Genomic DNA, 18142 nt, shown 5'->3' with positions numbered 1-18142 from the left:
GATGAGAAGTGAAGTTTCATAATATATTCATTCATAATCTAATTTTGCATGCATTTATTTTCCTTTGTACAAAAAGAACCCAAACAGTCTTCAGTGTTTCACTTGTTCTGGATTTAAAATATATTGTTTTTGCCTAGATTAAGTCTTCCACTTTCATCCCTTAAAGGTACCCTATATTTGAGAATCCTTATCCTTTGACAATACATGAGTCTCCAGTTACTTGTTGTGAATATTTTGCTGATTGTCCTGTGGACCTCATACCTGCACTCTATTCAGTTGGCGCTCGACAGAAACGTCAAGGTTACAGTAAGAAGGTAAAACATTTAGTACATAAGTGTTATTTGCAAATACTGAAAATCAACTGCTCTAAACAGTGTAAGCATGGCCATGCTATGACTAAAGCTCCGCCTGACTGATTATTCTGTCTTTGGCTAGTAGCAGATGTCTAGAGAGGACGTAGCATGTGTCATGCCTGTAGTTATGCTTTCCTGATGTGATTCAGTTGATTGCCACATCACTGGAAGCTAAGGGTCTTCTTGGAGCATGGGTGTCGTCCATAGACCTTGTTGACTTTTCTTTTCTGTAGACATATCTAGTAACTTTTTGAACTTGCGAAATACTGGAATCTGCGTTACCTGTAATAATTTCAGTGGCTTAACTGTGCACTGTATCTTATTTTCTTCCTTGGTGTATTTGTTCCTATATTCAAATTCCTTTACTACATTTCCAAATTTGATCCTGTATTGTATCGATTAATCTTCTAGGAATGGCCTATCAGTGGAGGCAACTGGGGTTTGATTACTCAGAGCTATCCAGAGATAATAATTACGGGGTAAGTGACACCATAGTGTAGTAATAACTTGCTTAGCTGGTTGAGTAGAACTGAGAATATTTTGATCGTTTATAGGAAAAAAAAATGTTCCATGAGTGGTTTAATCATTTAAGAAATTATGTTCACTAGACAAGATATTTGCATAATCTTGACAAGAAAGTAAAATGTGGAAGAGAAGGTAGGAATAGTATGAAAGCAAGTGTTTTACAGGGATTATTATTATGTGTTGTTATGATTGTCTGTCTATACATCCTGGAATTTTTCCTTTATTCTTAACTTTTGGAAAATACTTGAACTGTGTTTTAAAGCATAGGAAGTCCATTAAATTGTTGTTGATTTTCAGTTCTCAAGGGGAAGCCAAGTTTTTCTTTTAAAAATAAATAACCAAATACTTAAATCTGTTCATTTTGATCTTTTTTTAAACAGGTCCTTCTAACTCTACTGTAAGCAGTATAAATGAAATTTAATTTATAACCATGCAGTGCATCACTGAAAGTGAGAGTACCAGTAAAATATTTTTTTAGAACAGCCCATTAGCCCTAATGAGGATTACTGTCACTTCATACTAAATGTTACAGAGACTTTCAGAGATGGTCCTGAAAAGTCTAGTCCTCTGACTATGTTTTAAGGATAAAAACAAACTAGAAAACTCATTTATGCTGAAATACTGAATATACTGAAATACACTGAATACTATGAAAGTTAATTTAGGCATTTACTTTACGAGTGTCACTCTAAATAATGGTCATCATTTTAAGAAACAACGCATGGTAAGATATGCCAAACTGCTTATGAGAAATGTAGGTAACTCAAATCAGTTTAAAATGGTAAAGTAGTACAGTGGAATTTCAGTGAGTTAACCTCCAAATGTTTTTTAATCCTTTTTGTCTAAATAAGTGGGGCATGTGTTTGTAAATGGTTTACCATAAGTTGTTAAAAAACAAAATGTCATTACAAATACTAATAAAAATGAATGTCAGTCATATCTTTAATCAGTTAGTAGCAAAGAGGTCTAACACTCCAACTAACGTTTTTATGATCTTATTAATTTTTAATATTTCATAGGCATGCTGATGGGTCAATCAAGTTTTGGGATGCCTCAGCAAGTAAGTGTTTTCAGTAGAGAACTTTCTTCTATTCAGCAGGAGTTTTCTAAACTTACTGATTTCTCTAATGGAATGCAATTACAAACTAGTCATTCTTATATTTCCTGCTTTATGTACAGTCATCAACTCCATATGAAATTTTGATTTAAAATTAAATAAAACTAACATGATTTTTTTTAGTTAAGCTTTCACTTTTTTTAACCACCTCAGTGAAAATCATAGAATCATATGGCTTGGGTCGGGAGGACTTTAAAGATCATCTAGTTTCAAGCCCCTGACCTGGGCAGGGATGCCACCCACTAGATCAGGTTGTTCATGCTCATGTCAAGCTCTTTGTCCACCAGAACCCCCCAAGTCTTTTTCAGCATGGCTGCCCCACAGTAAGTTCTTCTCCCAGTCTGTACTCATGTATGGGATTGCCCCAACCCAGGTACAGCAATTTGTCCTAGTAGTTCAAGGCCCAGCTGGAAAAGTTTTTTGATTGTTTTTTTAAATTTCAGAAGTAGCTTATTGACCATACAGATGAATGCCAGGCAAATGCATCCCTTTTTAGTACTCAGTACTTACTTTAGTAATTGAATTTCAGTAAATTATTTCAGTCTAAAATTAGAGTTGTTTTTATATAATATCAGCACCCTGGAACTTAGAGTATCTAAATATGAGAATTGGAACCAGTAGTAATTTGTGTTAGTAAAATGATCTACACATTTGTGAATAAAGGCAGGAGAATAGTAAAATTCTTTGTAGCACTGAACAAGCCACTTTACATTTTTAAAGGGTCAATTGCCTCTGGTCTACGCAGCTAACAGTGAGAAATGCAGTAAATTCAAATTAGAATGGACTACATTGAGTTAGATGTTTTAAATCATCTAGTTCTAACTAAACTTACTCTTAGGGCTTTATAGCTGTCTGAAACAATCTTGGAATCGTTATCAGTTGTCTTTGAAAACTTGTGGAAGACTGGTGAGGCTCCAAAATGCTAAGGAGTGTGTGGGTTGGAACAGATGCAATATATATGTTTAAAAACTGGGAGGAGGAGTATTGGGAGTATTATAGATCTTTAATTTGTTTCGAGTGGGGGTGGAACCTGGAAGGAAGAAAAACTGATTGATTCTCTGTGGTTAAAAATATTATTCAGCATAGATCTGTAAAAAGTAGCTCCTGTTAAAGCCATTTAGTTTCATTTTAATAACAGATTAAAAAGCCTGTTAAAGTGGAAACTACAGATATCCTGTGTCTTAATTTTAAACCTTTTTCAAATTTCTCCAAGACCACAGCCCTGTAGATGTAATAGGGCAATGTGAGTCGGGTGAAGCTACTGAAATAAAGAAGAGCAGAAAGGATAGGTTAGGTTTTCATAGGGATATGATTAGTACTGACGTCAAGGGTTTGGATGACTGACCAGAGACTTCCGATGAAGTTTGAAAGCAACAGTAGGGCAGTTGCAAGAATATTGGAAGAAAGAATTAGAATTATATTTGAGGTTAATATTACTAATTGTTGAATAGCATGAGACCATTTATTCGAATATAGGTTCAAGGCTATACACTCAGAACTTAGTCTAGAAAAAAAAATGGAGTTCTGTGGGAGTGCAGTGTCAGCACAAAAAAAAACATTGCAATGAATAAATGGCAGTATCTGTATAACCAAGATGAAGTTACTCTTTCACAGTTTTAAACTGTGGTAAGACTTCACTAGAACAGTTCTGGTGTATCAACTATCAAGAAAAATGCAGATTGATCAGAAAGCAGTGTTTTTGAAAAATTTGAGGAATTGAGGCTGTTAAGTTTGAGAACACAGGTAAGAGGCCATGGATTTGAAATACTGTAAGGAGAAAGGGAAGGAACTTCACTTTGTGTGCCATAGGCTTAAGTTGTGGTGTGGTAAATATAACTAGTTCTTACCAATATAAAGAGAACCCGAAGTGTTGTTAAATGTGAGAAACTCTGACAGCAGTTTGTAACTTAAGCTTAACATATATATCTATAGATGGGAAAGGTTTTTGATACTAACTGATCCTGCATTGGGCGAGTGGTGCACTGCATGGGCAGTATGAACACAGTTACTAATTTTTTCTACTCTGCAGTGTTTTACTGAACACATTGACTGTCTCTATCAAGAAAAGTTTCTAAATTAGAAAAAATATCGAGAAAAATATTTGCTTAAATGGGTACTAATTTTTATTTCTCTTGGTTTGTTCTAGTAACTCTGCAAGTACTCTATAAGCTCAAAACAGCTAAAGTATTTGAAAAATCGCGGAATAAGGATGACAGGCCAAACACGGATATAGTAGATGAAGATCCGTATGCTATTCAGATCATCTCATGGTGTCCAGAAAGTAGAATGCTGTGCATAGCTGGAGTTTCTGCACATGTCATTATTTACAGGTTCAGCAAGCAGGAAGTGACAACAGAAGTCATTCCGGTAATTCATATAACTTTATAGGATATGGCTATAATAAGATTTTTGCAGCAATTCAGTTTTTAATTTTGTTAGTAAAATGGACAAAAAAGATCACCTCAAAACTGGGAGGGCTTTTTTGTGGAAGAAAAGTAATAAATTATGAAATTCAGCAGAAATAAAAATTACACAGCAAGATTTTGTTTTTCATTGCCTTTTTCAGATTTTGCTACCGATAATAGTTCTTTGCTCTATCAAACCAAAGTGTGGATCAAAACTTGGTTGAATCAGATATATTTTAAACAGAAGTGAATGAGATATGGAGTCAAAGAATTTTCAAATGTTTTAGTTGATACTTTTTTTTTTGCTTGATTACTAATAATTACCATTTTTCTTGGTAAAAATTCTGCAGTATGCAGAACTAGAAGGGAAGAACTGTGCCATACATACCCAAAGGTCTGTTAAGGACTTTGCTGTTATTGATTCGATACAATGACAAGTTGTAGAAGATTTGAGAAGGCTAGTACAAGAGTTTGAGAAATCTTTTTTGTTAAATTAGACACGTGCAACTTTGCTTATCTGGATTTATGAGCAGAAAGCGAACTTGAAGCTGGTTAGTTATCAGTGTTCTGAATAAAGCATTAGTGGTGATACAGTTCTTATTCTTTCCACTTCAGACATATCTCAATAAAGGAGATGAGGCATGTTTGTTTTTTTTCTTCTAGTGTTTAGTCATGTACAAGTACATTCCCTTCTAAAGGAATAGTATTTTCTAATGGATTTTTAGAAATAAGCAAGTAGCAAGCTGATTCTTTACTAGGAATGCTTTAAAGTTTACTGTATAGTTATTTGTTTGTCTGAATTAAGTTCTGCTTTGCAGATGAGAATAAGATATTGGAAAACTTTCTTTAAACTATGCTACAATTAATACTAATATTGTTGCAGACCCAACAGAAGAAAATCTGAAATCACGATGAGCTTCTGTTCTTTAAAATGTATAGTCTAGATCGATACAACTTTAAACATTGAATTAAGTTCTGTATGTATAGTGCTACTGAATGGGTATATCAGTCAAGCTGTTCGCCTTCCTTTGGCTCTTTTTAGTTTCAGCATTCCCAGACTACATAAAATAAGCTTTCATCATAGCTGAGAGTATTACTTGCACAGAATGACAATTAAATGGGTCTTGTATTCAGTATTTCCTTTTATTGTCATTATTGAGCAGGAAACTTGTAAATGGTGAGAAATAAGTTAGATTTTCAGGTTTTTGTAATCAAATGTTCAATCTCAAGTAGCTAGTATTGCTCTATTTCTGAAGACCGTGTGTGTTTACATTGTGATATTTGATAAGCAACTGTTATCTTTAAAAAGATGGAAAAGTCCTGGATGTCACTTTTAGCACTAGTAACTTCGGTTGCACTTCGTTTAATTCATGTATTTTTTTTGAAAGACAGGATTTACAGATTGTTGTTTTTAACTTTACGTTGCAGATGCTGGAAGTACGTCTGTTGTATGAAATAAATGATATTGAATCTCCAGATGGTGAGCAGGTGCCACCTCTACCAACTCCTGGCACAGGTTCCAATCCTCAATCCATTGTTCCCCAGTCTCATCCATCAACTAGTAGTAGTTCATCTGATGGACTTCGTGATAATGTCCCATGTTTAAAGTAAGTGTATTCTGTTATGCTTTTGAGTGTGAAACAAGAATATTTATATGCTGATAATATATCTACTTGGAAATTCTTACAGAAATGTTACTGTCAGTGAAACTCATTTGTTACAGCAACATTCTGCAAATATCTGAAAGTTAAATTCTGTTTCAATAAATTGATTCCAATCTTAATTTCTTTAAATGTCCTAATTCCAGTTGATATTAATAATAATAATAATCAGAAAATAGTTTTATGACTGCTGTTTGTTTTGGGAAACTTTGGCACAGATGTTAGTATAGTTGTTTGTTCTAAAGCATGAACATCTATATTTTAAATAAAAATGTTTAAATTGCTAAGTTTGTTCATCAGCATGCAGACAATGTTTCCAAGAGCTTCAATTCCCCAATGCCTCCCCACCCCTCAAGCTTTTCCTGTGTCTACCATCACAGTCATTTTACCTGGCTTTGAATTTTTTTCCCTATTGTCAACTTCTTGTTTGTGTTTGTCTAATACCTTGTGCTTCTGTTTTCCTTTTCCATACGCTTCTTCCATCCACACGCCTCACTCTCCCACACTCTCCCATCCTCTAAACCAGAGTTCTTTTAGGAACTCAGAAAAGAGTTAGTACCACCTTCCTTTTAGACACTGTTCAAGTCAATACAGCATGCTAATGCTGTACTTTTTCTGAAGAAGAGAAAAATGAAGTGTATGTGATCATTACTCAGTTCATTTTCAACACAATAATGAATCAACGGGGCTTTTAAAAGACTGAATGACCAGTTCTAATGTAGTTTTCTGTTTTTTTGTTGATTTTCTTTGCAGCTTTCCAAACTTTCAAAAGTCCAGTGTAATATTCAGTGAATACTGAATAAAATAATACAATAAAATTCAGTGAATTCTGAGCCTATAAGGAAGAAAAATGAGATTTTAGGGAGTCAAAAAGATATATTTTGTTTTGCAGAGTTAAAAATTCTCCTCTTAAGCAGTCTCCAGGTTACCAAATTGAGCTAGTTATCCAACTAGTGTGGGTGAGTGGAGAACCTCCTCAGCAGATAACCAGCTTAGCAGTCAATTCAGCATACGGCCTGTAAGTATATTCTATGCAATTTCGTTTTTCATTATTTTGTTAATGTGGCAGCTATTAAAAATTAAGTCAATGTGTTCACATGACTTGCACAGCAACACTAGATGCAATCAGTTTCCTGTGCTTAAATTTTGTGGGTTATGGCAGTTCCTGATGATGCTAATGTCAGAAACAAATCAGTATCATTCTTCCTTGTGTTTGCACTGTAGAGCTAAATGTCAGTTAAGCCTCTGTCAGATAGGTTGGCACATACAATGACAGTGATCTACTTTACTCAATGTCACATCTTTATACAAAAGAACACAAACAATGCTGTATTCTAAAATTATAATTAATTTAGGACAATTTTTTAAAAATAGTAATAATAATATAAGAAAAAATTAGGAAGTCTTAAAATTCTGAATAGCAAAAAATACCAAAATAAAATTATACCTATATTTGATTAGCATTATCTTCCCTTCCACTTATCTTTTTCCAGAGTAGTTTTTGGAAACTGTAATGGTATTGCCATGGTTGATTACCTGCAGAAGACAGTGCTCTTGAATCTTGGCACTATTGAACTGTATGGCTCCAATGATCCTTATCGTAGGGAGCCGCGATCTCCCCGAAAAACTCGGCAGCCATCTGGGGGTGAGTTATCCAGCACTTATTTTAACCAGCTACGTCTATCTTCTGAGTTTATCTGGGCTAATAGTGTCTATTCTTTGAATACAAGTATGCTTTTGCCGTTATGATTTCATCCTTTCTTCTTGATCATCACTATTGCAGGTTTGTTACTTTTTCCTTCAAAAACAATACTCAATAAAACAATACTCAGTAATGCTTGATATCATTGCTTATGTTTTTAGTGTAATGTTATTTTTTTAAAAACAGATCGAAACGCGTGTTCTGTGTGTATAGATATGTTACAAACACTCAGTAAATTTATGCGTTTAACTTAATAGCACAGCTTGAAGTCTTAGTATCTTCTGCTAAGCCTAGTATCCACATCACATGCATGTATAAACCTATTAATATTGGCAGATAGTCACTGTATCTGCGAAGATCACTTTGCATCCTATTTTAACCTTTGTTTAGAAAGGTCCATGATAATCTAAAGCATGTTATAATATTGCACATGCTCTTATATTAGTTTCAGAGGAAGCCTTTGATATAAATGAACTAATTAAACTTCCCAATCCAAATGAGTAGAATAGAAGCTTTATTGAAAAATGAACTTTGTTTTAAAAGTATACTTAAGAAGGGTGCTTCTTTGCAGCTGAGGAGGAAAATGACCTCTCAGTCAAAATTCCAAACTTTTTATTGCCAAAATTAAAAGTTAGAATTCTAAGATTTTCTCCTCCTTGTTATTTAGTGGATAATTTTAAGCTAATTTGGAAAGCAGCTAAAGACAGGGCTATCAACAAAGTCACTGCTGCCCCCAATTGATTATCATTTGATGGGAATTTATTGATGTTCAAAAAACTTCTTCATGCTCTAGGGTTGGTTGGTTTATTTTAAGTGATCCAGAATAACGTTCAAGTAACATGTTATCCAAGTGAAAATGGATGCTCCAGGACATTTTAGTAAATCATTGGTTTGAGAAAGATGTAGTTACCACCAGTCAGCTTACTTCAACTGAAGAAGCTGCTTTAAAAAGCATTAGCATAAAGCAGAACATAAGCAGTTCTTAGCCTGTGTCAGATAAGATATATATTTTTTAATTTATACTTAAAGTATATATTTTTGAGAAAGAAATAACTTTGCTGCTTCACTGTGTTAATTGCTCTTGGTAGTAAAGGGCTTAACTTCTGCCTCATGCATTTATGTATTAACTGCGTTTTTAGTGTTAAAAATTACTTGCCTTTTATTATTTTAATGTTCAGCATAACTCTGAGTTAACACTGGCTAAGGTGTTCATGAATTGAGTCTTTCTTGCTCATGAATATAACTGTTACATGAAATCATATAATTTTTCATCTTACATTTTAATACTAATGATCTGCATGGCAAGAGTGTTTTCTAAACCTGGTTATACAAGTTGTTCAGCTGGCTTTTCTATCTCAAATGTACTGTTAGTGTCTCCGTCTTTCCTTTTCTCATTGCTGCATAAAGGTATGCTGACTGTGGCTTCTTGCATGTGCGGCCTTTCTAACTTATATTCAGAGTCTGTGAAAAAGCTTCGCACCTCTTATATAAGTAAGTCATCTCATGGCAATAAAATATTTTTGAACATCTGAACCTGCTTTTTTTACTTGCTGTTTACTCACCACAAATATTTTTTGTTATTCCATTTTAAGTAATTGTTTTAGTTTTAGAAACTGATTTTAATCCATCATACATCTATCATTTCTTGTTCATGGCATCACTGAAAGAAACTGGAAGGAAAAAAGCAACCATGATAATAGTCTATGTACTGGCAGGAGAGAGGAGGAAAGCAATAACTTGTCTCATAACCTGTCTCATAAGTTATTGATGTCTGTAGACTCAAGATCTAGCTCACCAAATCCAGTGGTCCTCTGAGGCTAGAACCTTCCCTTGCTTGGTCCCCATCCTGGCTGAAAAAGCTTCAGAACTCATGTTAGATAATGACAATTCTTATTTACTTATTAACATTGTAATGGTGATTTGTCCATTACAAGTGAAAGCTTCCTACTACAAAGATGTTGCTTGTAGGGTTTAAAAGTTGAGGTGTTGGTGCATTGCACAGCCCTCTAGGGGGCTGATGGTAGCCCATCAGAACCATGAGTTACTCTCAGGACTTATTCCAGCAGTCACAGCATCCAAGAATTCAGAAAATATAAAGCAGATTTTAAAAGCATAACATTGTTCATTTCCCTAGTATGCCAGTTTTCTCCAGCCCTTGGGCAGAGGTGTGTGATCTGACCACCTTATAACAGGAGTGTAGAATAAAACAAAACCCAAGGAACAGTGACTGGGGTGGGGGAAGGCATACTTGAGACTGTGATCTAGTTTTGTTAGTTTCTAATTTGTTAGTTTCTGTGATTTTTCCCAAAGAGAAAAAAATAAATGCATTTCAGAGGTGATAGGCTCAATACCCAACTATTACTTTCTTTATGGTCTTCCATCGTCTGCTGCCAAGGAAGAGTTAGGCATGAAAGGAATGTTTTCACCTTGAGATGATACAGAACTGAAAGCTGGGATCTGCTGCTCCTTTGACATTGTGAAGGGAAACAAAAGATGGGCAGAAGTTCCAGAACTGCCTTCTGAAGCCAACAATTGAAAAGCTGAGTTTACCTGGAATATTTAATAGGTTAGAATAGGTTTTTTAAGAGTTGGTTTCTTAACCAGGTAGTTGATCCTGCCTTCCTTCACCATCCTTTCCAAATCTTGATTAGCTAGAGCTACAAGCTCACTTTCTGTAAAGACTAAAATTAATTTCTCTAGAGTTATTTAACATTTCTAATGATTTCTAGTTACTTCTAGTTCTTTCTGTTATCCAGACTTTGGTAGCTTAAAAATAAATAGTTATTACTGTATATGTTTACATAACTCTGTTAAGCTAAAGCATAATTATTTGCTGTATTTATAGGATTGGAGCTATATGAACTAGTCTTTGGGGTTTTGCATTCTCCAGTTCTTGAATGTTAATATCGGTGTTTAGTGCCTTCAAAAATGCAAGGAACTTACGCTTACTTGTTTGTATTTTAAGACTGCATTCATTGAATTTTTATTTCTATCTTTAAAGTATTTCTATTTTAATACATCTGAAGATTTTTATGCATAAGATTTTTTCAACTGCTGTACAGTTCTAATAACCTTCAGGGACTACTAGTACTCAGTTTGTAAATCTTCCTAGAAAAAGTGTTTGCGTGCTTAATGTGGATGTTTTAGAGAAACTTGAGTGTATTTCTCATTCTTTGAGACAACAACAGCATTAGAAAGTATTCGTACTAACCTATGTAGGCATTCAGACAAATTCTTAACTACTCGTGTGAAGTTCAGGTTCAGACAATGTGACAAAGCAGCATATTGCTACTGTCCGTAGTATTCAAGATTAGCAAAACCAAAGATTCAATGATTTCATGATAGAGGGGAGTGGAAAAAAATATTCTGCTATTCAACCATTTCCACAGATTTTGACCAAACAAAGCAAGAAGAGTTGGTCCTTCCTCACTAAGAACACTGTTATTTTGTGTGTTCCAGCGTAAATTGTAAGCAGATGGTATATTAAATAGACATTTATAACTTACTAAATTACATGTTCTGAGTTAATCAGTTGAAAATTCAGAAAGACTTTCTTAAAAAAAAAAAATCATAGACTAAGAGTTATGTATTTTCTAAAATATGAGTAGAAATGCAAGATTTTCCCTTCACTTGTGATGCAAGAATATGATGTATGTTTCTGTCATCTTTTTACTCAGAAAAGAATTTCAGGGTCGCGTCTTAAAGCAACATCTATTTAGAGTCAAGGTACTCTACACTAGCTTGACTGTGAACTGACATTTCAGACTAGTTCTACAGGTACAAACTAGTCTGTATCTATGGTTGGGAATGTGTTTTGGAATTTCAGTGAATCTTACCAGGTATTTTACTCACGTTTTAGGTGACAGTTTATAGTTTGTGAAGCATGCAGTATGTGTTTTGTGACGGCCTGCTAGACAATGTCTTCAGGTGCTTGTCATGGATAAAAACAAAGTCAACCTTCATTTTTAACTTGTGATTGTGGAAGAAAAAAATTAGCTTTGGCTGTATGCTGAAAAGCACAATGTATGTGAGAAAAATTTTTACAGGGTGATGAAAAATCTATTCATGGTGGCTGTTAACACTGTTTTGAGATCTTTGTTTGATATACAAATTCCTAAATGTGACAGGAGAATAGAGCCAGTAAGAAGACAGCCAGTACTGGTACCAAATACCAAACACTTCAAAATTTTATGACTACACAAAAGAACTACAAACAGCAGTTGTTGCTTGCTTAGTTCCATAATTTTGAGTTAGAAGACACCAACCTTAACTCTTTCAAAGCTTATTATTGGTGGGAGTTGCAAGGGTTTGTGGTTTTTCAACGAGTACAATATACTAGAAATGTATATAAGTTTTACATATTTCTATAACATTTTTATATGTTTTACCAGAGGTAGTTCAGGATTATTCAGATGAAATAGAAGCAGTTTTTGCTTGCATGTGACCACTCTTTGATTACACATCAAAAAGTCTTTTTTTTTTTAATGTAACCAACAAGGATTTCAGAACTGGAGTTGAATCAAACCGGAAGAAAATACAGGGGTTGGTTGTTCTAGTCGTTTACCCATCCTCTTTCTCCTTGAACTGAATCTGGACCTGAACTTATTTTGAATTTTTAAACCTAGGCTTAAACTATACCAGACCAACATCAATTATGGCTAAGCCAAATACAGAACTGAAATCATACAGTTTGATTATAGTAGTTTTTTTCACTGTCTCAGGTTAATTATTTTTAATTCTAATTGTCATGTTATTTATTATTTTAATTGTATTTTTAATTAGGCAGGTTTTCAGTAAAGTTGTTGTTTCTTCTGTGATAAATCTGCCTGAAGCTTATGCACAAAATCATCAAATATCTTATGAAGCATAATATATTAGTTAAATTTGGTTGTAGTTCAAGGGAGCTTTTAATGCAGCATAATGTTTTTTCTATCTTTAGTAACGTTATATGACTTTGATTCATTTTGGAGTTTATTTCAAATTTCCTGCTACTAGACTTCAGAAAGAAGCTAAGAGCTTGTTAAGAAGGTCACTTTTCCATATATTTGTGTTTTAGTCAGGTTGCAGTTCTGAAATAGAAGACTTTGGATCAATTGGTTTAGAAATTCACAGCAAGTTGCACGTATGTTGTAAGCCTGAAACCAGAGAAATTTTCCTGAATTTACTGCACGCACGAGTTATATCAGGGTACCTTGGGTTATAAGGCAGACAGACCTTCATAGTTCATAGGCTCAGCTCATCTTCATTACTCTGTTCATTGTAACAACTAATACGTAAAATTAATTTTTATGTATCTGTCCCTTCCTCCTATCTGTCAAATAATAGCAATGTTGGCTATGCTTAGATTTCCAAGGTTTATGTGCCATAATGATGGTCATAATGCACACTTACTCTTTAGTGGGATAAATCTTACCTAATACATAAAATTGGCATATAGCTTCATGACAGGAGACTATTTTGAGGTCTTCTCTCGGATCAATTGATATGAGTTATTCATTAAGATGTATATTAATCAAATTTAACTTAAATACTTCTTAGAGAGGAAGCAAGCGTGTAGGTATATGACTTTATTCTTGTCTAAAGGCTATTCCAGTCGGATTTCACTTTTCAGAGGAAACTAGTGTGAGAAGTTCAATTCATCCTCTGAAGATAAAGAATTAAAATATTTGTGAGGAGAGAGGATGTTAAATTCCTGAACTGCATCTTTGGATTTATATAGTTTGGCTCCCTAAGGAGCGTGATTTAGAAACATGACTATTTCTAAAAGCACAGGATAGGTTTGTCCTCCCAGTATCGCTGCTGTGAGGATTTACTTAATATTTGGTCAAAGAGTGTTCTTTAAACCTCCTGCTTCCAGTGATGAGCCAGTCTACATAATATGATACTGTGTTGTCTGTTGTTGTTGTTACATGTCAGAATTGAAACTGTGCTTTGATCTGGAGTAATGAGCTCATATTTCCGCGTGTTGTAATAGAGCTTCATGTACAATAGGTATGTGTAGCATCTGAGTGACAGTGTGAGCACAGCACTGTGTCTAAGCTAACAGATTTATAGATGGCAGACACCAGAAGGCCTTGCGTAGTGTGTTTTAAAGTGAAGTGTTGCAATTCAGACTGAAGGCCAGCAAACCTCCTGGGTATTTCTTTGTCATGCTTGCAAGAACAGTTTCCCCTCATACTTAAGGACTGTGTTCATTTTCAAATCCCACTCAGCAACTCTGGCAAAGTTTTTGCTGGATTACCAAAAAAGAAAGTGGGAAGTGGCAAGAATAAACAGTCAGTGAAGAAAGAAAATTAAAATGTTAAAATGGTATTTGTTCTCTATGCGTGAAGCTGGCTTTTCAACTGTTAGTACCAGAAGAGTCCACCTCAAAGATTCAGGACACCTAAAACTTCTTTATAGATGATGTTAATTGGTTTGATAAACTATGCTTGGCTGCTCCTGACATATTTTTTATTCCTCTATTGATGATATAGGCTGCCCAGTGAAAGCATTCTGTGAGGCATGTGCTTTCCACCAGCTGAAAGAGTAGGGTCAGAGAATCTTTCTGGGTGTTAGCTAGTACAACTGTTAATAAGCACATCTTAGGCTTAAAAGATCCTTTTTTCTCCAAAAAGGAGACTTCAATCCCCCCCCATTCTGATCTAAAACCTTCCCCATATAGTAACCAAGTGCAGTGTTTCTTTGGTTGTCTGTTCCCAGCACCAAAAATTCATGTTTCTTTCTTAAAGAAACCTGATCAGGATCTGTCTTTATATTTTTGAGGGACATCTGCTCTTACCAAGGCCATATTCTCAGAATGGTAACTACATGCTTTTAATATGTGAAAAGGGAGCTCTGAATTTTCAGAGATCTTAATGAGAAAGGTCATTAATTGTAAGCTGATTTTGATCACCCTTACTTGTGATTAGCAGAGCTATTGATTTATGAATTTATAACATGTGGTCTGTTCAGGCCATCTTGGAGAGAGAACATGCTGAAATTTATCCATAAATGTATCCCAGACATCATTCTTTAAATATACATAAATTAAATATATATTGTCCACCCATGCTACTGTCTAAAACTTATTTTGCTTTTTTGGGAGAGCAGCTTGTGGATTTTTAAGAAAACTTATTACACAACCCTGTGTAGTACAAAAATTTATAGTCTCAAGTGTGTTTAAAACTGGGCAGTGTTGCTAGCAATTTATTATCAAAAAGGAAAAGGGCAAAATTCCTTGTATATTCCTAGTTAATGCTCTGGAATAATCTGTAGGACGTTAATGAGGTAACTTCCATCTTTAGCATCTGATAATGAACTCCTATACTTTATTTCCTTCATTGGAATGTAAGGAATGAGCTTTAGATGCTAACATAGTAGTTATTCAAATGGTCAGAGCTGACAATATAATTTAGTGAAATCCCTTCATAAAAGGAAGAACGCTTTTTTAAGCACCCTAATACCCTAAATTCAGTAAATGACATAATCTTCCAGGAAAACTCCATATTGAACTTCACAGTACAAAAGTAAATACAAAGCTCATCGCTTTAACAGATGGAAAGCAAATAGTGAAAGAACTCAGTGGTTTCACGTATACTCTTCACATACACTCTGAATGTGGTTGTAGTCTTAGAGATCCTCTTTCATGTGACTTTCTTTAACAATTAAATGTGTACTTAATATATATCTATATCATGTAATTAAGTGTTCAGATAAGTGTGTCGTGCTTAAAAGATAGTACTTTGCACTGAAATCTAATGAGTAGGATGAAGTGAATAGCTTTGCAATCACTGCAGCTAATGTCCAAATTCTAAAAAGTGTAATATGTAACAAATTCTGTCACAAACAGCTGGTTTGTATTTAATATAAAATTCCTAACTGTAATGGAAGAAAGGATGAAATAGCAGCCATGTTCACTATACATTGTTTTTGTGTTCCAGCAGGTCTTTGTGATATTAATGAAGGTACAATGGTGCCAGAAGATCGCTGCAAATCACCTACTTCAGGTAATCATCACTTTCTCTAACTTTCAGCTTCTTATTTGCACAGAAAATGGCATGCTTTAAGTCAACACATACTTGTTAAGTAATTATATAAAACCTGTATAACTTGTGAGAAGTTCTGAAAAATTTTGCTGTGTTGCTCCACTGTATTTTTAAAGCAAAGTTTATTTAACAGATGCAATAAAAATGTCATAAAGATGAGTGAAGAGAGATACAATCTGCAATATTTGTGTTTCAGGAAGCATACTAAACTGCACAATGGAATTCTGAAACACTGATAAGAGGTGTATGAATTCCTGTAATAGTTCAGGTATCTGGTGTTTCAGTTCTCAGAAGTGGTTTAAAAAAAAAAGTTTGCAAAAGGAGCTAGTTTACTTCTGCTTCCACAAATTATCATTTTCCTTTGGAATCAGAGGTCTTCAGAAGCTGTCATCCTTATGAAGTACAATTTCCTTGCTTCAAAAAAAAAAAGGGAAGGGGGATAGATATTCAGTTGCTATTACTGTATTTGAATATTCTAAAGGAAAGCTTCAGCAATATGTTATACAACTTAAAATTTTTCAATGTTGGCTCACTGAGGCTGTAGATATGTAAATATTAAATAGTATGTGTCAGTATATAATATTAGAAATGAATATTTCACATAATAGGTAAAAAAAAAAAGTCACATCTTCAGCATTACTCTTGACAAAACTTTTGAAGAAGTAATGTCACTTCATCTATTTCATTGAAAGCTCTACTCCAAATTAGAGTAAAGGTCAAAGTTGCAGGTTTACACAAATAGCTAATATAATGTAGCTAGTATGCTTACAATGTCATGCAAACTGGTAATCAATATATGGGTCTAAGGATAGATTCCTTTTCTACTGTAGCCTGTGAGCCATGTGAGGAATGAAGGAAGTGAGCCATGAAGGAAGCTGTTTAAAACTGAAACGCAGTAGATTAAACCTCTTGTTATCATCTGCCCTATCTCCATTGAAAAACTTACTATTTTTGCAAAAATGTTTACGGGGGACAAATAATGAGTTGTAACTCTGTAATCTTTTTTCTCTCTTGCTCCAGCATCACTCAAATGTCAGGCCAAATGACTTCCAACTTGTATAGCTAAAGCTTAAAACACTAAGTTGAATTAGAGGCTTTTTTCATAATGTTGATGTTGAAGTGGTATAAAACTCAAATCACCATTTCCACTAACAGTGCAATGGAAGTCCTAGGGTAAGAATCAAGGTTTATATGGAAAAATCTTAAATTTAACAATCTGCCTACCCTCCCTCCCTCATGTCTGGGTTGTGTTAGCTGGAGTAGATTAAAATATAATACAGTTCGGATACATATATATATTATTTTAAGAGAATCAAATAAGGGGACAACTTAGAATAGACAGATTTAAATGTCCTAAAAGGAAACAAAATTAGAGGGAAAATCTTAACCGTAGAGTGATTTAAGTTTTAATTTATAAATTGACTATCTGAGAAGACTTTAGAAGTTATCTTACTCATAATAAAATGAACAGAATAAAACCTAGAATTTTGGGGAGCTGAATATTCTGTGAAAAGAGTATATGATATCTTAGGTACACATGCAGTACTAAAGAGAAATAATTCTAAATACCAAAAATACTGAATAGAGAAAAGAGGGAGCTGAGAAGCCACAGCTGCAAGCCCTGTAAAGTAGATTCTTGAAGTGGTAAGTTTAGACTCTGTCCTGCTTCCCTCTGTTCTGTCCTCTCCTCCCAGTTTTTCGTGAATGAGAAGGTTCATGGCAGGCTTCTCCAGTTTTCTTTTGAGAAAGGTACTTGTAACTAGGGAGGGAGGCAAATGGGCAGTCACCTCACTGATAAGAAATCTTTTCGTGATGTTTGTATGCTCCGGGGAAGGCCAGCCCTTATGGATATGAGAAGAACTGCAGTTCCTTAGGTTTGGTTTCTAAGTTTTACACCTTTTGTGGGCAAGATCACAACACTGGAAAGTAGTCCTCTTTTAGTCATGTGAAAATGACATGCTGTTTTCAGAGAGATAAGAGGACATTTTGGAGAAAGTGTTGCACAGTATTGGTGAACTTGAGGTGCAGGACGGAGGCCAAATTTAAATGAAGTTTTTCCAAAATAGTCTGGCTAGTGAAGAAGGAAATATACTAGCACAAAAAGTTTAACTACCTTTAATTTTGGAGGGGTGGATTGACAATTTAGTATGTTACGGGCTTCGACTGTTAACGATATGACCTGTAAAACAAACCAGTCAGTTTGGGTTGAAGTCTGTATTTGCTCAAGTGATCTAGATTTTCCACCTCTTCCACATTTCAGTCCCCAAGTGAAGAGATGTGGATGCTAACTTCCATTTGATTTGCTCCAGTGGGTGATTATACAGTTTAGAGGACTGTGAAAGGGGCCACCTG

General features: G+C 34.6%; 1 protein-coding gene across 12 annotated transcripts in view; it reads left to right on the top strand.

Annotated features, from left to right (window-relative positions):
- The window catches only part of STXBP5 (syntaxin binding protein 5), a 114281-nt gene that overhangs the window by 69551 nt on the left and 26588 nt on the right, over window positions 1-18142 (top strand). For 7 of the 12 annotated variants that reach the window (XM_040550756.1, XM_040550753.1, XM_040550746.1 and 4 more), the window contains 8 exons: window positions 167-314; window positions 765-832; window positions 1898-1938; window positions 4142-4362; window positions 5829-6007; window positions 6954-7079; window positions 7555-7706; window positions 15686-15751. In XM_040550756.1, coding sequence (XP_040406690.1) covers window positions 167-314; window positions 765-832; window positions 1898-1938; window positions 4142-4362; window positions 5829-6007; window positions 6954-7079; window positions 7555-7706; window positions 15686-15751 — 1001 coding nt within the window. The remainder of the gene's footprint in view (window positions 1-166; window positions 315-764; window positions 833-1897; window positions 1939-4141; window positions 4363-5828; window positions 6008-6953; window positions 7080-7554; window positions 7707-15685; window positions 15752-18142) is intronic. The other 5 variants (XM_040550750.1, XM_040550757.1, XM_040550754.1 and 2 more) reach the window with 1 other exon arrangement.

The sequence above is a fragment of the Cygnus olor genome, chromosome 3 (assembly GCF_009769625.2).
Source record: "Cygnus olor isolate bCygOlo1 chromosome 3, bCygOlo1.pri.v2, whole genome shotgun sequence".
Classification (NCBI taxonomy): domain Eukaryota; kingdom Metazoa; phylum Chordata; class Aves; order Anseriformes; family Anatidae; genus Cygnus; species Cygnus olor.
Note: the sequence above shows the minus strand (reverse complement) of the source record. Positions and strands in the feature narration are given on the sequence as shown.